The 19,268-nt window shown below is 43.4% G+C and overlaps 1 protein-coding gene across 2 annotated transcripts in view; it reads right to left on the bottom strand.

Annotated features, from left to right (window-relative positions):
- Positions 1 to 7,068: 7,068 nt before the first annotated feature.
- Positions 7,069 to 19,268, bottom strand: part of LOC310903239 (uncharacterized protein) — a 77,827-nt gene continuing 65,627 nt past the window's right edge. Inside the window, exons 14-16 of one of the 2 annotated variants that reach the window (XM_083846018.1) lie at positions 11,837 to 11,944; positions 10,178 to 10,243; positions 7,069 to 8,908 (exon numbers count right to left, since the gene is read on the bottom strand). In XM_083846018.1, the coding sequence (XP_083702144.1) occupies positions 8,902 to 8,908; positions 10,178 to 10,243; positions 11,837 to 11,944 (181 nt within the window). In that variant the 3' untranslated portion in view covers positions 7,069 to 8,901. Of the gene's footprint in view, positions 9,344 to 10,177; positions 10,244 to 11,836; positions 11,945 to 19,268 lie in introns of both variants that reach the window. The other variant, XM_083846017.1, reaches the window with a different exon arrangement.

A 19,268-nucleotide genomic window follows, 5' to 3' on the forward strand; every position in this document is an offset into this window, starting at 1 on the left:
TCCCTCCTCTTGCTGGCGGTGTATTTCCGTGCAGGGGGCAGTCAGGTCAGGCTGTGGGGGGGGGGGGAGAACGGAGCGATGCTTTCTGTGCAAGTGGAAAATTCAGCGCAATTAAACTCGATCCCTGGAAGAAGATAAACATGTTTGAAAACCCAGCCCAAATGCTGAAGTTACAGTAGCTGATCCACAGAGAGGAAGAATGGTTTTGTGGTTAAGGCACTTAACTGTGATCTGAAAAATCTGGGTTTAATTCCATCAGCCACAGCCTCCCCCCGCGCTTTTGGACAAATCGCTTAATGTCTTTCTGCCCAGCTCACTATACAAAATGAGGGCAGTCACTCTTCCTTTTAAAACAGATAATCCTTCCCCTGAAGGGTTTGCAGCCGCGGCTACGTTTACACGTCGCAGATTGAAGCAACAAGTTTCGGGAGCACGTCACCTCGATAACGATGGCAGGGCTTTATTCTCCTTTGTGGAAGGAGCCGAATTCCCTGCTTAGAAGAAGCACGCACTAAATCCGCAATCCGCTCTTCTTCGTGGGTCGGGATTTGAAATCAATTCCTGCATTAGAAAAACAAATCACAGTGCAAAACCGGCTTAATTAGCTTAGGAGACCGCCAGCGTGAGCACAGAATACCCCGTGTGAGGGTCCTCTCCAGCCAAACACCGTCCTTTGGGGAACTTGGCATTCCTTCCAGGCTGCGTGTCAAGGAGACTGAGCAACTTTACATCAACACAACATGGGTTTTCCTTCTACCAAACTACTATGCAATCTGTAATTTTTAACCTCACAAGTTTGAGATTGTACCTTAACATTTGCAGGAAGCAGATGGCTTCTGCATACTGCCAACCTGTTGTTACAAAAGCATCTTCCAAGAATTGTTTTCTACCCACAGTCGCTAACCATAATTAACCTTTCATATGATTTAATAAACAGGAAAAAATATTTGCCATCTCATATTAATAAAGAGAGCTCTTCAGGACATTTTTTTTTTTCCTTCTAGAACAGAGAAGCTGCGGTAATTTCGTTGTGGGTTTATTCTGTTAATTTTTAAACTATTTAGGGATGCAGCTCACCTATGCAGATAAAAAAAGCTGCGAAGGACAGCATAATAGTAGATGCACAAAGCACCTTCTGGCACGACACAAAATGACCTCTTATTCAGGGAAAAAAACAAAACAAAAAAAAAACCACAAAAACAAGTAATAGCAAGAAGAGCGACTGCTAAGCCTGAGCAGAGATGGAGAGAGGGAGCTCGTCAACAGCCTCAGCGATACCCGGGGAACCAGCTTCATGTTCCACCTTTCCCACTCCTGTGATTTTTTTTGCCTTGTGTAGTTCTGAGTGATAATCAGAGACCTGTAGTGCTTTGACCTTCTTAATATTTGGAAACTTTTCTGACCGGTCATTTTTGGATGGAGGGCTCTTTATATGCACACCCGGTGGTGACAGACACCTCCCAATCCCTAGGAGAGAGCTAAGCGCAGAGTAGTATTATTATGATGGTTTCACTAATGAATGAAAATGAAGATGTTGGCTAAGACTTTCCCCCATATTATGGGGGAAATTAAATGACAGAAGTAAGTAAAAAGCTGGCATGGGGTACATCTCTCAGATCCTGATGGGTAGTTGCTTTGGCTTAGGACATCAAAGGCTTCCTGAAGAGCTGCAACTATAAAGGAAATATTCTCTTGGCTTAACCAATTTCCATAAAGGGGATTAGGGAGCACTCTCCCTGCTAGGACAGGAGAACTTTTTTTTTTTTTTTTAATTAATGATTCTTGTAACTGTTGAGTGGTCATCATCCCTCAGAACGATAATGCACCCTTAAAATTGCAAACACCATTATGATGGTAACTGCTTGGCTATTAAAAAACCATCGGAGACACACAAGGACTGCTGTGCTGCAGCCCAGGAACTGGCTCCAGGAGATGCCCTGAGTTTTTCTTGCAGGTACAGTGGAGGTTGCAGGATGGTGTTTTGTTCCCATTTGCTATCACTCTGCTGCCAAGATCAAAATGGATCAACTTGAATTAAGATGGATGCACATAAAATTAATGCAAGCCTAAGGAGGCTGAGGAGGCTGACATTGGAGCTGAAAACCAGAGATGGATAACTGCATCATTAAAAAAAAAAAAAAGTGTTTGTTTTCAGAGGAATTAAATAAGCAAAACCAAAGATCTCCAAAAGGCTTTTTTTTTTTTTTTTTTCCCCTAAAGACAAAATCTCTGATTTTGTATATATCCTGCACCTGGAAACCACCAAGTAGTTGCAGCGCTTGCTCTGCATCTCAGACACTGACTGATGCATTGCCTTGCCTGGAATACAGCAGAAAAACACCTTCATGTTCAATCTATTACTTGCATTACTTGCAGTAATTCATTCTTCAGCTATACCAGACTGTGTGTGCACAACTTATTTGCTTCCTTTTGTGATAATTTTGCCCAAGTATTTGCTTAGAGATTTTTTTATTGTTTTCAGCTCTTCTCTAGATTAGAACAGCTTTTTATTATTATTTTTAAAAAATGTATTCCCATTAAAAAGTTTATTTTCCTCCAGATGTCATGATCACAAAACTTTCACTCTGATAAAAGTAAAAATGAAAAAAAAAAAGAAAGGTATGGCTTTTATTTTTGTAAGTCTCAGTGAGACATAGGATAGAATAAATAGAGAATCATTATTTTTTATGTGATACCTTTTTCTATGATAGATATCACAGATTCATCTCAGCTCAAGGTGCTCTCACCAATGTCAAAGCTCCAGCAGTTTGATGCTACTGTTTTCCTTGGAGGGCAGGTTGCTTTTTTAAGACCCAAGCCCACTGTAAAAGTTTTGATCAGTTGATTTTTTTTTTTCCCCTTTTCTTCCAATTCAGTTTAAGATTGAGGGTAAAGTTTAGCCTTTTGACTTTCCAAATTTCCTTTTTCCTGGCCAATGCCTCACTATTGTTATTATTTTAATATAAAGTTTTTTTTTTTTTCTTGCTGTTGTTTCTCGTTTTCCCCTTTGCTTCTTTGTTTGTTTAGATTTCTTTTCCCCTGCAGGACGGGTTAAACAGCCTCTCCATGCACCGCTTGGATTCATTGGATCCAGCCCAAATCCCTGGGACAAACATTTTGCTGCCACAAGACCCCTGAGGATCTGTAACCTGCAGCTCCTGTCACTACCCTGGCAGCAGATCCAAGTCAGGAGGACGGGGCCAGGCAATTTTGGGAGAACATGTTTTCATTCAAGAGACGTGACAGCAAAATTTGAGAAAGGTCTGCGGTGGTCTGTGTCCGAAGGCAACAAAGCTGGCTTTCTCCTCAGCTTTGGGTTTCTTTTCAACACTTACCAACTTTGTCTTACAACACCCTTGAGGAGGCAAATGTGGTTTTTGTTCCCTTATTAACACACGAGGGAACCGGGACATTAAAACCCCAGCCTGGCAGCAGGAGGCCCTGGGTGCCTCTCAGCCCCTGCTTGCTGTACCCACCACAACGTCCTCTCAAAATTTACTCCCCTCCCAAACCAAGAGCTGCGAAGCTTTGGGAGTGCTGCTTCTGAGCGGACAGATTTATCTCCAGCCAGCATCTTCAAGGAATTATTTTTGTGTTCTTCTCCAGCCGATGCATGGCCCCGCCATTGCTGTTGCTCCTTGTATTTTCAAGACATGTATTTTTACGGATCCCCGTGGAGTAAATGAAATGTTTTTACCCCACTTTGCAGCTACAAGAGAGGAAGAATTATGCCACATGCCCAGGTTTGCATTGGAAGTGTTTGGCGGAGATTTGTGCCCAAGCTCCCCCTGCCACCAGTGACCACCACTCCTGGCCTTCCCTGGCTCTGCTTCTCCCTGCTCTCCACGTGGGGACTAGAAGCAGTGCTATCCTTTAGCTTTTGATCATAAATCTTCACATATATATATATATTTATTTTAACTCTCTCTCTTTGAAGTAGTTTGAGGGTGCGGGAAACTCCACTTTCATTAAAAAGAAAATTAAGCTATGGACAAAAGGCTGAAGAAGAAAGACGAGAAACCGCACTGCTCATAGAAACATTTCAATATTCTTAAAAACCTGCTGCTCCGAGGGTCAGCCCGTGATTTACATGGAGTGACTCATGATTTTCAAGCACAGTTGCTGGGCAGACCTTAAAGATCGCCGCCTATGTGTGAATGCTAATTTCCAAAAGCATTCAGCTCCCCATCAGATGCCGAGGAGCACGGCGCGTTTTCATTTTCTCCTGCACACAAGCCAAATTAAATCAAAATAAATATCAATGAAAATATTGCGCGGGACATAAAACCATCCATTTGTGGTCCGTCCATATGCTTGCTTTACGAGACGCCGGGTTTCACTTCTGCTCCGGCTCTCCGCTGCCAGCCTCGGAGCCCAGCAGGGCGCAGAGCCCCCGATGTGCTCTGGGCTCTCGTGCCTCCAGCACCGCATGCCAGGGGCCTGCCTGCATTTTGTTCTCCCCGTGCATCTTCCCGAGGGTTATTTCTGCCTGCGGGCAGCTTATTCCTGCCCAGATCCAGCCTTGGCACCGGCTCGGCCGCTGCAGGATCGGCAACTCTGTGAGCCATAGGATGCATTTATGGCAGCAAAAACTACAGATGTTTAAAGGTGCTTCGTTCCTTGGTTATCTCCGGGTGGTTTGGACAAAGAAAAGGTTTACGTGCCCGGGAAGTTGTTTCTCAGGGAGGCCAAACGCTGGCGTGTTCCCGGCAGGGTTGCTCGCTGTACATCTGCAACGGTGCTACCGCCGAGCGTGCACCCTCCCTGCAGAGCCAAGCACGGAGCACCAGATAAATAAATCATCAAACAGACCTGGGGATGAAAAAAAAAAAAAAAAAAAAGCAACGAATCTGCTCAGAGTGAGAATAGCCAGCTCTGCTTTTAAAACTGGTCCGGTTTAGAGCAATGTGATTAGAGATTCAACATTTTCCCTCTCATTATTATTTAGCTCCCTCATTTGAATGCTCAGGTTTGAGGGAAGGGGGGATTGCTTGGAAATTACACACGCAGCCAAATTTCTTCCTTCCCCTTTGACAGGGCATTGCTGATGGTTATTGTTCTTTTCTATCTGCATTACGCTGTCCTTGATTTTTGTTTCAAGCAGTCTAATGGCATGATGTCAAATCCTGCTAATTGGTTTAGGATTAAAATGCAGGGCCACATCACTCTCTTGATTAACCAGCAGCAAAACTGCTTTTGTCTAATGATCGTTTCAGAGGAGAAAGAAAATAAAGCATATAAAGGAAGCTTCAGGCTTTTGTCAGTAAAATACATAGGAAACTGCTTTTTTTTTGGTAAAAAAAAAAATTGCCACAGCTCGGCCAGTTAAGTTTTGACTTGTAGCAGTTAAAAAGCAGCACTGCAGGGAAAGATCGCTTCCTGAGGAGCAGGGATTGTGCTTTTCTCCAGCATCCAGCCATCCAGCACATCATCCCAGCGCACTGCATCTGCGACTAGAGCCTGCAATAGTTAATTAAAATGATAGGAAAAGAAATGGGAATGTCTCAGTCCTGGTTCTGCCCTCCCTGACACCCAAAGTGCCCAGCCCAATCTTTCCCCAGCACAAATCACTGCAGCACGGCAAGGGCAGACCTGTAGGATCCTTAGGACGGAGCCAGGGCAGGTGGATTTCTCGTCTTGGGCAATGAGGATGCAGGATTATTAGAAGGGGAAGAGGGCTTCAAATTAAAACAGTAAAGGCAATACTGAGCCACTACTTCATAACCCCCTGCCAAGAATAAAACGACACCAAGAAACCCCTCAAACTACCCCAAAGATTCCCCCCCCGCTGCGCTGTTTAATCTCTTTGGCTCCTGTTGTCCCTGGCTGGCTGAGGGGTTTAATTTCCAGGGAATTAGGTGTCCAATTCATGTTATTGTTGGTGGGAGCCGCGCGCAGGATTTGCCACACACAGCCCTGAAAGTCCCCGATGGACTGAGGGCTCCCCGCACGCTCCCGCGCAGCCCAGCTCCGCCGGGAGGTGAAAAGGACTTTATGTGGAAGGTTGTGATGCATTTGGCATGTCTTTGAACCTGACTCCCCAAAAGGCAGGGAATGAACCCAGGCGGAGAAAGGGAAAAAAAAAAAAAAAAGGAAATAAAGGGGCCCTTCCCATCTGCCTGGTCGTATTCAATGGGGAGCTTTTTAGAAGGTGTAAGAGGTTTGTGTGTTCCTGCTGGGATTTGTTCTGGTCAGCTTCTCCGGGACGCTCAGATGGGGTGGCGTGGTGCCAGCCCTCCCTGCCTCAAAAAGAAATCATGTTTGCTTTATTTTTTTTTATTTTGTTCTGCTGCAGAAAGTGCATGCCCTGCACACACGTTGCTCTCGCAGAAAAGTGACTCCAGCTCGAACCGCCGAAAACAAAAGTTAGCTTTTCTCTGGGTTTCCGGAGCAGCGCAGCTAAGCCCTGTGCTCCCGAGCGTGGTGGCGAATCGACCAAAGCCCAAAAAAACCCCGCAGGATCCAGCCCAGGTTTTCCTGGAGAGCATCCCCAGCGTGGTGCTGCGGGGACGGGCAGCGCCGCGGGGCTCAGCCCAGTTCTGCAGCATCCACCCCACCGGGCAGGGAGATAAATCAATAAATCGCCAGCAGCAGTGGCTGCGCTCCACAAGTTGCTCTGCTGCTTACCTCGCTCCGTGACTTGTTGGTGCTCTTACTAAAAGGCAGTTCAGATACAAAGCTGGTTATTTTTTTATGCGCTTCCCACCCCGGCACAGGAGGGATGACATTTAACAACACTGAATGCTGAAGAAGGGGCCCCGTGTCAGCACCAAACAGGTACAAAAAAGCCCGAGAAGTTCTTGGCTGTCGTGAAAGGCTTTCTGCTTTGCAAACTATGACAGAAAGAGTGGAAATATGTTTTGTCTGCTTTTTCCTGACTCCAGGACTCCAAAGCAGGAAGATGAGAACATCCTGCACACATGTTAATTTGTCATTCCTGAAAACCAAATGTCACAGCGCTCATATTTAATTCCAAGAACAGACTGATGAATATGTACGTATAGTTATATTTCATTTACATACTCTGGGATTTGTTAAGAGACGCCTAATAAAACCATCCAAAATGAATTAGGTCTTATCCTACCAACGTTTATTTTGAATACACATTTATCAGAGTAACATTCGTGATACTGCAATAGGAGTTTTTTGCAGGAACAAAACACATATATTACATATCGTAAATGCAGATAGTGAGTTAAAGCAGCCACCTTCTAAATGGGATTTATTCTTGACGCAGCAAACACACAAAAAAAGGGGCTTGAGTGGCGGGGGGAGGCAGCGAACCACTTTATGCAAGTCCCAAGAGGCTGAAGCTCAGCACCCAAAAGGCTGCAAGAAACTTCACGTAAGGGTAAGGGAGATGTTCAAAAAGCGAATTATCTCCTCAAAACCCGGCAGAAAATCCCTTTAAGACTTATGCATCTTCAACTTCTGCATGTAATGCCATTTTTTTAAACATGATTTCCTTCTCTCCGAGCCTCTGCTCCTGGGGCAGGGTGGCATCCAGGTAGCTGCGTTCAAAGAGCCCTTTCAGCCCGAGAGGCCCCTCAGGGATTTTTTTTTTTTTTCCCATTTCAAAACAATTTACTTTATAGGTAAGGGAGAACACCGTGTTTTAGGTTCTTGTTCTTTACCCCTAACTGCCACGCACCCCGCGAGCTCCCTGGGGACACGAAAGTGTAGCTGCTTGTCCTGGCGGGCACATCATCAGTTACACAGGTCCTGCCGCTGGAATTCAGCTAACAGCTATGTTGATGTGTGAGTCTGGAACAAATCTGGCTCACTCGCCCCGCGTTGTCTGGCCTCTGTAGGGCTAAGAGGAGTGGAAAGCAGTAAAATCTCATTTCAGTCTATAAAAATCTGCAGAGATATTTGGAATGTGCAGAGGGAGCAGATCTCCCGAGTAAACCAGAGCAATGATTAAAATAGTCACTTCTCTGACCATAACCGCAATTTAAATACTGCGGCTTTTGTTTGCAGAGGGTTACAGAATAGCTATGGTTTATATTCTAGTGACAGTCACACAACTCCAGGGGTTGTTTTCAGAGTTAGTGGCAAAAACATGTGGTTTGAATTTAAAGTCTTAAAGTTAGAGGATCAACGTTACTCCAGCAAAGATATTGCCAGTGTCTCTGTGAGTCATAATTTTAAATCATCAGGAACCTGAACACTCCTCATTAAATGATTAAAGGGAACAGTAATGAAAAAGCTAAAAGAAAGGATAAATATACAGCCATATAAGCAGTAACATCTATTTTCAAAGCAGAAAAAAATATTGCCATCCTGACAAAGGGCAATAAACATATCAAACTAACTCACTTTTTGGGGAGGGCAGAGAATGTAATCTTAATAAAGCAACAAATTTTAGATGGCAGAGTAAGATTACAGCTCTTCTAGACTAGGGATGGAGCTTTCCCATAAACAGGTTATTGCCATGGATTCCGGTCACAATTAACTCTGTATTTATGTCCCACTTTCTGAGAATAAAATGATCCCTGAGACAGGATGCTTTGATGGTGAAGGTTTTAGCTGGGGTATCAACACCGTTTCCCTACTGTGAGCTCCTCAATAACAACTCTCTCAGCTGAACCTCCCAACCCCAAGTCCACGAGGAGCATTAAACCCTGGCAAGGATGCCCTGCATCCTACCTTGTGGAAGGTAAGAAAGATCTCTGTAGGGGAATATGTACCATGGCTTTATCAATTGAAAATGGCGTACTGTTTGGTCTAGGCTAAAATCCCAGCCCTGTTAGATGAACCACTCTGCAACCACTCACATTTTTGACCAGTTTCACCAGTCCTGAAATGGGAAGGATCATGGTTCCCAAACACATTGCTGCTCAAACTCAGGGTACATTGTGTTTACAGGAATTGCATTGGGTGGGTTGAAGTTTCAATCTTTTACTGCCTGTTTGGGAGAAGAAATGTGAAAAACAACATAAACAAGATATAAAAAATGGGTAGAAATATAGACTGAGGCATTACGTAGTACATACAAATATAAACACATGAGCCTTGCTGCAGGAGAGAGAGCCTGACTCTATCGATACATTGGCAAGAATGCAAGGGTTATATTTTAAATGTAGAAAATAATCCTGTGAGTCATCTTCCACACACTCTGGCTTATGATGCTCTTCCCTTTCTGCTCTGACCCAGGAGGGCACTGCACACAGCCTGAAAATAGGCAGCGAGATGACGTGGCCCCCGCAGCCGGCGCGCGTCTGCTCAGCGCTCCGGTCCCATCGGCGGGCGTTGGTGGGGTTCACGGGGATGCTCAGAAAAAGGCAGAAAATCCTGCTCTTCTAAGAACTGCCAGGCTTTGGTTTGACCTATATTCCACCACCTAGCAGATGTAGACAGGTTTTAAGAATGCATCCTGAGAGTAATGGTAATGATAAAAATAATAAAAAGAGAAACAGCACATGGAAATGTGACACCCAAAGTCACTGCACTTTTAGTAGGTGGTGGGTAAAGCAGCTGTGTGTTGCTTTGGGTTGTACACCAAAGCAAGAACAAAATCAAGACAAAAAAACGGAGGCACATGCATTAAATACATGCAGATACACAAGACTGCAAGCAAAAATTATCTAAACTTCCATGATACTGAAAACCAAGTCATCTGTATTTCATAGCTAAGACCCCAAGATGTGACCTAACTAGAGGATGTTAAGGAACACAGCACCTGAACTACATAAGGGTAATCTTCTCTTCTTCCCACCAGTCTCCTGTCCTTACTCAATCTTAACTACTTAACATAAGCCAAACGGCTCTTTGTGAACTACCAGCATCCTGTGTTCATATTTAAGACATCAATTACATCCACTTCGTGTGAAGCTTATGCTCCCCTGTGTGTTACCAGTCCCAAAGCACCCATACACAGGGCCTTTGTAACAAAGCAGACTGGCCAGGGCATGTCTGCAGGAGGCAGCTTTCTCCCCTAGCCTACCATTTCTCATCTTGCCAGGAAAATAAATTTTGCTGCATGGGTTTTTCTGTCAAAAGAAACAAGCTTTTTTAAATTTATTTTTTATTTATTTAGTTTATATATATATAAATAAAGTCACGCAAGTGACACCACAACTTCAAGGCTTCAACTCAGCCTCACCTTTACATTGAAGGACATCCCCTTTTCATTCTGCACCCATATGCATGTGAATTATACAATATAGACAGATACCTGTCATCAGTAATTCGGTGATTTGTGGGTGAGGCTGTCCTGGGTGCTCTATAAGGTACCCAGCCCCTGTAAGACATAATTTTGTGGCAGCATAAGCGCCTTTGGTGTGCTCGCACGTGCCTTCCCTTGGACAATTCTGATTACAGAGAAGCTACAGGGAGGCAATACATTTGGACTGGTTGATTAGAGAAATATTGCTCATATACACAAAACATAACATTTTAAATCCCATCCTCATTTCATTTTTAAGAAAAATAAATGATCTCTGTATCTTGGCACGCGCATCCTTTTGAAATGGAGCCATTACTCTGGACAGCTTTTTCACAATGGCTCGCATAATACGGTATGAAAATCATGTACGACTCCTGCATTTGTATCTCAGAAGGAAAATAAAAGGCAGTTAAATTATAATGCAAGAACTACGCTATGAATGGATGTTGTGTTCAAGGAGTCTAATGCTTCAGAGGGGGAAATGACAAGATTTTTTTTTCACCATTCTAGATATTTTACCCTTGCAACAAGCTTAACTGTCAAATGTTTTTAGAGAGGTCAAAACTAGTCTATCTGTCTTTTTTATGTGAGTTTGTGAAAGGAATTTCTCCTCGTGGAGTTTTACAGGAATTGACACGATAAACCTAAATGGCTCCTTTACAACTGTTAGGGTTTTCTGTAAACACATGCTGTCCTGCCAGCCAACCAGCTTCAAACCCGGGTGCTGAGCACAGCAGATGGTCCTCCCTGCCGATACGCACGGTACTAATTCATATTTCAATACACAGCTCCGCTGCGTAAATGAAGCCACCGTGGCTTACAAAGTTTTAAACTCTCAATAACCAGTAATTTATTTATTTTTTATTTTTTTAAAGTTGATGGCACAGGAAGGTGTCAAGGAGAAGGTGACCGGCTGTAATACGAACGGACGTCTCGGAGCCGGTTGTTGCACCATGATGTGTTGTAAACATGAGTCTTGCAACGCGGTGTCTCATGCCAGATGGGACCCATAGCATGACAGTGCTGTATTAATAGAGGGATAAATAAAAACAGAGAAACCAGCCCTGTGCCACACACAAGCCACTGTCCCGCAAGGTGGGCAGTATGGTAAAGGTAAGAGGTGGTGGAAAAACAAAGCTGGTAACAGGACTCGCAGCAATCGTGATAATAACATCTTGCCATCAGCATGGCCACTTCATATCATAAGGGCTTTCATGATGAAAGTGGGTTTAGGGGTGCATGCAGGATAATCTCAGACAGCTGCCTCGACCCTTCCCTGCACCAGCTCTACTATTGTAGCTATGTGTGGGAATAAATGTTGGCACCAGCACTTCATTATTAAAGCCTTCTCTTTTAGCTTAGCTGGATCACAACCTTCTCATCTCCCTTGGTGGCCAGTTAGTGCCTATTAGGTTCAGGTAAGATAATGCAGTACAAGATTATCACCTTTCTGCTGGGCTGCCAGAACAGGACACGAGGGGGAAATTTTTGTTACACCTTGAAAAAGAAAGGAGCAGGGGAAAATAAACCTTTTTTTTTTTTTTCCTTCTGACTTTATGAAACAGGGAACACAGGGTAGCAATTTTATGATGCTTAATGTACCATCACCGTGTGCAGACCCTCTGGCACATCAGCCCAGGGCTCATGGCTGTGCTTTGTCGAACCCACCTGGAGCTGGCCACGCTGTCACTGCTCCATCTCCCCGTCCCTGTGCCTGTGCCATTGGGTGTCACTGACATGCAGCCCCGAGGGTGAAGCCAGGGTCCCACTGCTGTTCTGCGGGAAGAGGACACAGGAAATTCATCCAAAACAGCCTCAAAGCTGGGATATATCATGCAGTTGGCCTGAAGTCCCCGCAACAGTGCATTAACTTCTGTCCTCCTCCATTGCTGACAGCTGCTTACACCAGAAAGAAAAATAAAGAGCTAAAAAATGGAAGGAGTAGAGATCCTCTGCACGAATAATTCCCTCCTTTCAAGGGGATTGCTTCTTGAATTTCTGTCTTATGTTTTTATCAAATGCTGAGCCTCCTCCACTAAACCGTGATAAGCTGGGCAACTTCATCAAATTCAACACTCAGTAGGAGCAGAACCTCTTTCTTAAATTCATTAAATCTTTCTTCCAAAGAAGAAATGTGAATTAATATTCACTTTCTCATTTTATTTCAATTTACTTACTATCTATTCCAGAGACTAAGCAGAGACATTTCCAAATCTAGTTTATTTCTCTGTCCATAATGGAAAGCAAACAGTTCTGAAAATTTTGTTAGAGGGGAAAACAGAACCAAAATGGCCCTAACAAAGGAATGCAGCAATTGTTTTCATAAACTATTTTGGCTTTCCTTAGCTAAAGAGTCTCAGATGTGTAGTTGGGTTTGTTCTTAAAACAAACAAACAAAACAAAATAAAACAAAACAAACAAAAAAACAGAAAACTGAAAATTTAAATGTCTCCTGTATTATTACAGGACAGAAAACTAAAATCAGGAATTGCTACAGAATTCGGTTATGCTGTAGCTGAAGAAAACATAAATCAGCAGGGAGACTTTTAACAGTCTTACAACTTGATCACAAATTAAAAAATACTGGGATGCAATTATGAAGTGTCCCTTGGCAAACATGCTGTAGTACGTGAATTAGCTCTGTGCAGACAGTGTTGCAATAATATAATCTTTTTATATTCTAGACATATATGCGTGGGGTGTGTGCATACATATCTTATATTGGTGCAAGGTAATGCACACAATGCTGTGCTTTGCTATTTCAAATAGGAAATCTACTTACTGTAAATCAGATAACTCCGTTCCACTTAGATTTAAAACTTCTGCCTAGCACACCTGCTGCCAAGCAGGGGGAGAAAGGCATGGGGAAGATTTCCAGAGGGAAAAGAGGAAGCTAATGAGAAACAGCCATGTATCCGTGCCGTTCCCCTGTCCCGGCTGCCGCGGGGTGGGACTCTGCTCAGTCCATTGGATAGGAAACATTGCAGCGGGCACAGTTACTGACGGATCTGGGTGTCTTGGCTTCCAGACTTTCTTTTGGTGACCTAATCCACTTTCAGAGTGTTTTGAGTGAGACTTATCTCACACATCCGATTGCAAACCAAGTTCTGCCACTGGCAGCTCGAAAAGCATTCCCCACATCCAACTGCTTCTGTCTGTGCCTACAACTGAACACATTCACTGGCAAACACAGCATCACACAAATTTTATGTTACTGTGGCCACGGCGCTTAACGTCGTGGATGCCAGGAACCACACTGCTGTAGAAGACCTACAGCAGAGCAGGTGAATGGCCCAAGAAGGAGGGACTGGACTAAATGTGAATAGTACAGCAACTAAAGATCACCACATCCATCCTCACATCTTGAGTCATTTCTCCTGCAGACAGGGTATTTAACACAGGAATACATTTTCTTAAATTCTCCTCCTCTCTTACTTTCTGGAAAATCCTCCCAGAACGTCTTGGCTGCCTGCAAGCCCCGGGGGGGCTGGGGGGTGCTGCTCGGGTGGACAAGTGGCTGCGCTCCCACGTGGAGGCAGAAACCATACCGGCAAAAAAAGATTTCATGGGAAGAGCAGGGGAGGGAGGAGGAACAAAAAAAACTGGAAATGTGTTAGTTAACTTGGTGTGTTTGTTCGAGCCACTTCCTGACACCCAAGCGAGTCATCTGAATTTAACACATTTCTCTTTTGCATTTTGCAGCTCACCTTTAAGAGATCACAAGGCGGAGGAGGTGGGAATATATGGACTTCAGCCCTTCCCATCAGTTTCCCCCTGTTACTTTCAAAGATTTTCTATTTAGAAAGGAAGGCTTTTTTTTTTTTTATTTTTTTTTTCCTGCTGTTCATACTTTACACATACATCCCAGCCAAAATATCTTACTTGTGTATTTTTTTAATTTAGCCTACATTACTCAAAATTGCTCTGAGAATAATTAAAGAGAATCACTTTCCTTTTCCCTTTGATTTACCTGACTTTTTATTTCTAAAGAGCATTCAAATAAATAACCACAAAAAAAAAAAAAGATATTAACAATTAAAGAAAAAAATAGCCCCACATCCTTCTCCTTCTTTTTTGAATCTAATGAAAATGTTTAAACTGCATGGATATTTATCCTTATGAAAAACATATGAACAAAACAAAAACCCCCAGTATTCTAGTGAGATTCTGTAAACAGGACAAAATGTTAACTGCGGAAATATATCATTTAAGACCTTTATTTCCTTCTAGCTCTTTCCAGGCACCAAACGAGCTTTGCATGCAGATTTCGTTTCAGCTTGGTGGAATCGTTCTCATAACTATTCTCCAAAGCCCGAGCTCTGAGGTCAGCCCTACTCATTCTGCAATGGGATAAATATTAACAAGTGTGACTAACCCATTCCTTGCGCCCTTCTTAAATTTTCCGAAGTGTGTAAGCAAGCATGAAAGCAAGAGATCAAAAACGTGCGGGTTTTATTGTTGGAACCGGATGTGAAGAAGGATGCAATATAGGCAAAATCCCAGCACCTCGGAGAAGCTGGTCTATAACACCAGCAATAAAAATGAGGGAAATACTGGACTGCGAGAAATTTACCTTGCCCTCCTGCTCAAAAATGACTAAATTTTCACTCGCCCCCTACAATAATGTTTTATGAGACCTGGAAGAGTGCCCCAAGTCCAAAGTTGGACTTTCATTGTTGGTCCCAAAGCAGCCAGGAGAGGACAGAGGTGGTGAGGAAGGTGTATACGACACCTTGGTGCCTTCTGGGCAGAGGTGATGGGGCTGTGGTGGCCTTGAGGGATCATACCTGCTCCTGTCTTTCTCTTCACAACTGCTGCTTATGAAATTTTATAGCTCTGTGCATAACCTTCCTCCTTCGTGTGTAGTGCCTCCTGCTCTGAACCAAGCCGCCCTCCACACTGCTGTTTGTAAGAAGACCAACACAGATCTGGTTATATATCCCAGATATTTCTAGGAGAACTCTCAGGTTAATGAATCTGGTATTAAATAAAGCACTTAGAGATGCTTATTCTTATTGCAATTTGGTATCTGTACAGCAGCAGCGATGTAGAACCCAGTTTGGAGAGGAATTGGGCACTAGAGGGCACACAAGCCAGTTCAAGCAAAGCAGCTTTGTCCCTACTGCACTGAGTGATGAGAAAGCTTTAGATTGCACTTTAGATTGCACTTCTGGTGAGACATCAGGAAGGGAATGGAAGAAATCAAGGAGATTTGTAAATATAGTAAGCATCTATCACATAACTTTCCAAAAACCGGATCGGTTCTGTGGACATGGGGAGACAAGGGGTCTCTGTTCGCCCTGCTTCTACCAAAAGTTTGTCAAAATCAGATTATAGCCTTGAGACTATTGCTATCCAAGGTCAGGTCTAGTCCTTATGAAGCCAGGGAAAATTCAAAGCCAACTGAAAAAAAAAAAAAAAAACAAAAAAAACCAGCAACAACAACAAAAAATCCACAGAAATTACCAACAGAAGTATTTAAGCCTGAAAGAGATTTTATTCAGGTGATAACAAAACCCTGGCTCATACGATCCAAAGCTGTTCACTCACAATGCAGTCCTGTTACTTTCCAGAATGTGTTTAATTCTCATATGCATTCTCTCAAATGAAAGGTATGCCCCAGATTTCAGCACCTTCTCTGCGTCTACTCCACTGAGCCGACAAGAAATCATCTCATTCAGTTTGTTTCCACACCTGGCTTTCTTCTCCTGCAGGATGCCAAACTGCAGAGCAGACTATACCCAAGAATATATTCTTTTCTCCCTCCATCTTCTGAAGCACTTTAGCTCTAATCTGGTGAATGGGTGTGCATTTTTGGGGTCTTTGGATTTACAAATTATAAGAGCTGAAAAAGAAGATACATGAATCCTGGTCTTGATCTACACAGCTCCTGTTCCACGGTCTTATTCCACCCTGGATTATTGACAGCCATTGTTTCTTAAAGCTTTAAGGGAACACGCGATGAAAAGACGGGAGGAGGGAGAGGTAGCATTTACTGACCCTTTTGCAGCTTCTAGCCTGTGACATCTCCCATGACTTGCCAGGCTACATGAAATCCCCTTGTCACCTTATACAGACACTGCACGGCAGAGGTGGGCCTGTTCAGAGATGACATTTATGAAAGCCAGCCTTATGCTCAAAACCCAGATCTAAAGCCCTTAAATTTTTTCAACATGTAAAATTGTATCCGGGTTTGGATTTCTTCACTCTTCTTCACTCCGTAGTTCTTGGCTATTTTAACTCCTCATCTCCTAGAAATTCCCATGTGTAATTACCAGATACCCAGCTGAGTCCATGGAGATTAAACAAGGAGACACCTGCTAAACAGTGTTAAATGCTCTGCAGAGCTTACCATTACGATTGCAGGGCAGTGAGATACTCAGCAGCAAAGCAAAAAGAGCTGTACAGAGGAGACCATAAGGAAAAGTCCCGGGAAACCTCTTGTAACTTGCACAATTTTTAAACTTCGCCCAGTTAAACTGTGGTTCCATTAAACTTTCCTTTGGCTGGCAAACGACTGAATTATTACGACAAACAGCCTTGAGCAATTAAAAGTGAGAACAGCATCTACAAATCTAAGATTTGGTAGACAAAAATCTCTTGCAAAAGACGCAGCCCTATGGAGTTTCAGTTATAGCCTACCCAAATGGGGAGAACCAAATTAAATGAAAAAACATATTGTATATTATCTTAATTTATATATGAGAATTTAGACAGTTCCAGATTTCTGGATTAAATACAATACCATGTGGCTCCATTAAGCCTCACTGGCCTTTTAGAACATTATTGAAAGAAATAATATATAACAGTTTGAAAGGTTTTTGGATGCTTGGTAGCATCATTATGCAATTTATTAATATGTGGGCAGAGTGACTAATGCCTCTGAGGATATATTTTTAGTTTCAAAAAAATAAATATAAAAAAGAAAAGCATGCTGGGGGGAGCAAGGAAGAAAATTGGTTTGTGCTAGCAGCATGTGGTGGCATGCATCATTCTGTCTGTCCCTCCATAAGCCCAGAGCTCACAATAAACTGCTTGTCCCTTCACTTACTGCATTTCCAAAGTGGTCTGGAGACCCTAGAAATTGCACTTGGGTACAATTTGGGTATCTAGCTCCTTTTCTGGCATATTTCCCCCATTTTTAAGGATGGAAGGTACAATTCAGATCATCTAGTTTAATGCTCCATATAAGCCCCCAAGAAAATAATTTCACACATTCACTCACTAATTGAGCCTACTAATATATGTTTCACCAAAGTCATCTGGGCTGGCCTCCAGTTCTGATTTTGGGATGCATGAGGATGACCAATCCCCTGCCCCCTTCAACAATTTGTCCCAGCACTCAGCCCCCTCTCTCTTTTCCATCGCTGTATTTTGCCTGCCTTAAATTTCCAGTCATTGCATCTCGTTATGTTTTCCTCCATTAGGCTATAAAGCCCCTTTGTATGTGGTATTTTTTCCTGCAAAGGCATTTACAGCACAGAGTCAGGTCGCTGCGTGATCTGCTTTTTGCTACGCTAACCAAATTGAGCTCCTTAAGTCTCTCTCCACAAGGTTTCCTTCTGCAGCCCCCAAATCATCCTTGTAAAACCCAACCATAGGCTGAGAGTTTACAGCCTCCATCATGACTTCAAGTCCCTGAATCTCAGGTTAATAAAGTCTCTATTTTTTAATAAGGCTTCTGTGAAATGACTAGAAATAGTCCCGCAGGATGTGTTATTTGGCCGTAACTGCTTCCACATGGGCTGGAGGTGCAGCCCGGTGCGAGGAGCACGCTGAGAGCGGTGGGAGGGCTCTCTCCTCCCTCCCCACCCTTCTCTACAGCCTTTTTCAGCGCTTCCCCAGCCTGCATTTCTAAAACCCGTATTTTTCTTGGAGGGTCCGTCCTGGTGGATGTTTCCTAGCCCTCTAGGAAGAAGCAGCAAGCCTCCCCTCCGTACACAGCTCCCGAGGAAGCTGCCTCCCCCCGCACCAGGCCTGCACCAGGCCTGCCGGGGCTGGGCCCCATCTCCAGCAGGAGCAGAGGCACTGACAGGGCCTTGGCACATCCCGCTCCGCAAACCGCTCCTTCCAGGGGCCCAAAAAGACAGCTATAAAATCTTTCGAAGCTCACCAGAGCCCCTCCTTCCCTCCAAACTAATAGGATTAAAAACAAACACTGGGGGTGTTCTTCCCTGTCCTTTTCTAGCATTTGTGTCCACACTTCGAAGCTGTTTTTTGCTATAATTAATCGGTTTATTTGCTGCTAAAAGACAGTGGAGGCTCACAGGAGGCTTGGCTCTAGATCTTTGAAGAAAACTCCCCAATATTGCCAAAAATTCAACAAAATGTCAAGGCATGGTGAGTTCTAGGCAGTCTCCTCAGGCACTGGAGTTATGTTTCACTGCTCCATAGCTTCTGGATGGGATAATATCCGGCCTTTTCATCAGTCGTATTTGATTTATATGTGAGAATACACACCAGATTAGGAGTTTAAAAGAAATGACAACTCAGTTTCCATTCAGACTGGTCTTTATGTACCCCAAAGGGAGAAACTTACTCCTGCATCTGCAGCGAAACCTAAGTTTTCAAATGCACTCACAACTGATAAAATATTCTAATCAATTTGGTCATCACCAGACTTGTCACTTTAAAACATTTTTTGTCCTGGTTTGATCTATTTGGTTTTCTGCTGCTCACATTTGCTTCCAACATTCGTGATCCAAACACAGTGAGAGTCCTCTGAGATACATCACCCACTTCCCTTCAGATCACTTTCCACCACCCAAGAATATCTATGCATGGCCTGAATTCCTCCTGTAACTTCAGAGCTTTCCTAAGCTATCTTCACTATTTGGCTTTAAAAGAATTTCTTCACCTCTGATGAGGGACTGTCAGTTTAAAAGCAAGTGTAAGTAGGTGGTACGATCAGAGTAAACCACTAATGAATTGACTCACCTTGGCAGTTGTGAGTTGTCCACAAAAATCACATAAAACATATGGACTGGTAGAACTCACGATTGCTTAGTGATTCAGCATCCCAGTACTGGCATTGCACAGAAAAAGTAAGGTCGGTTTGTTCAAGTAGCCTGCAAAGTCTGTTTGACTAAAAGTAAATTTC

The sequence above is a fragment of the Anser anser genome (genome assembly GCF_964211835.1).
Source record: "Anser anser genome assembly, chromosome: 8".
NCBI lineage: Eukaryota > Metazoa > Chordata > Aves > Anseriformes > Anatidae > Anser > Anser anser.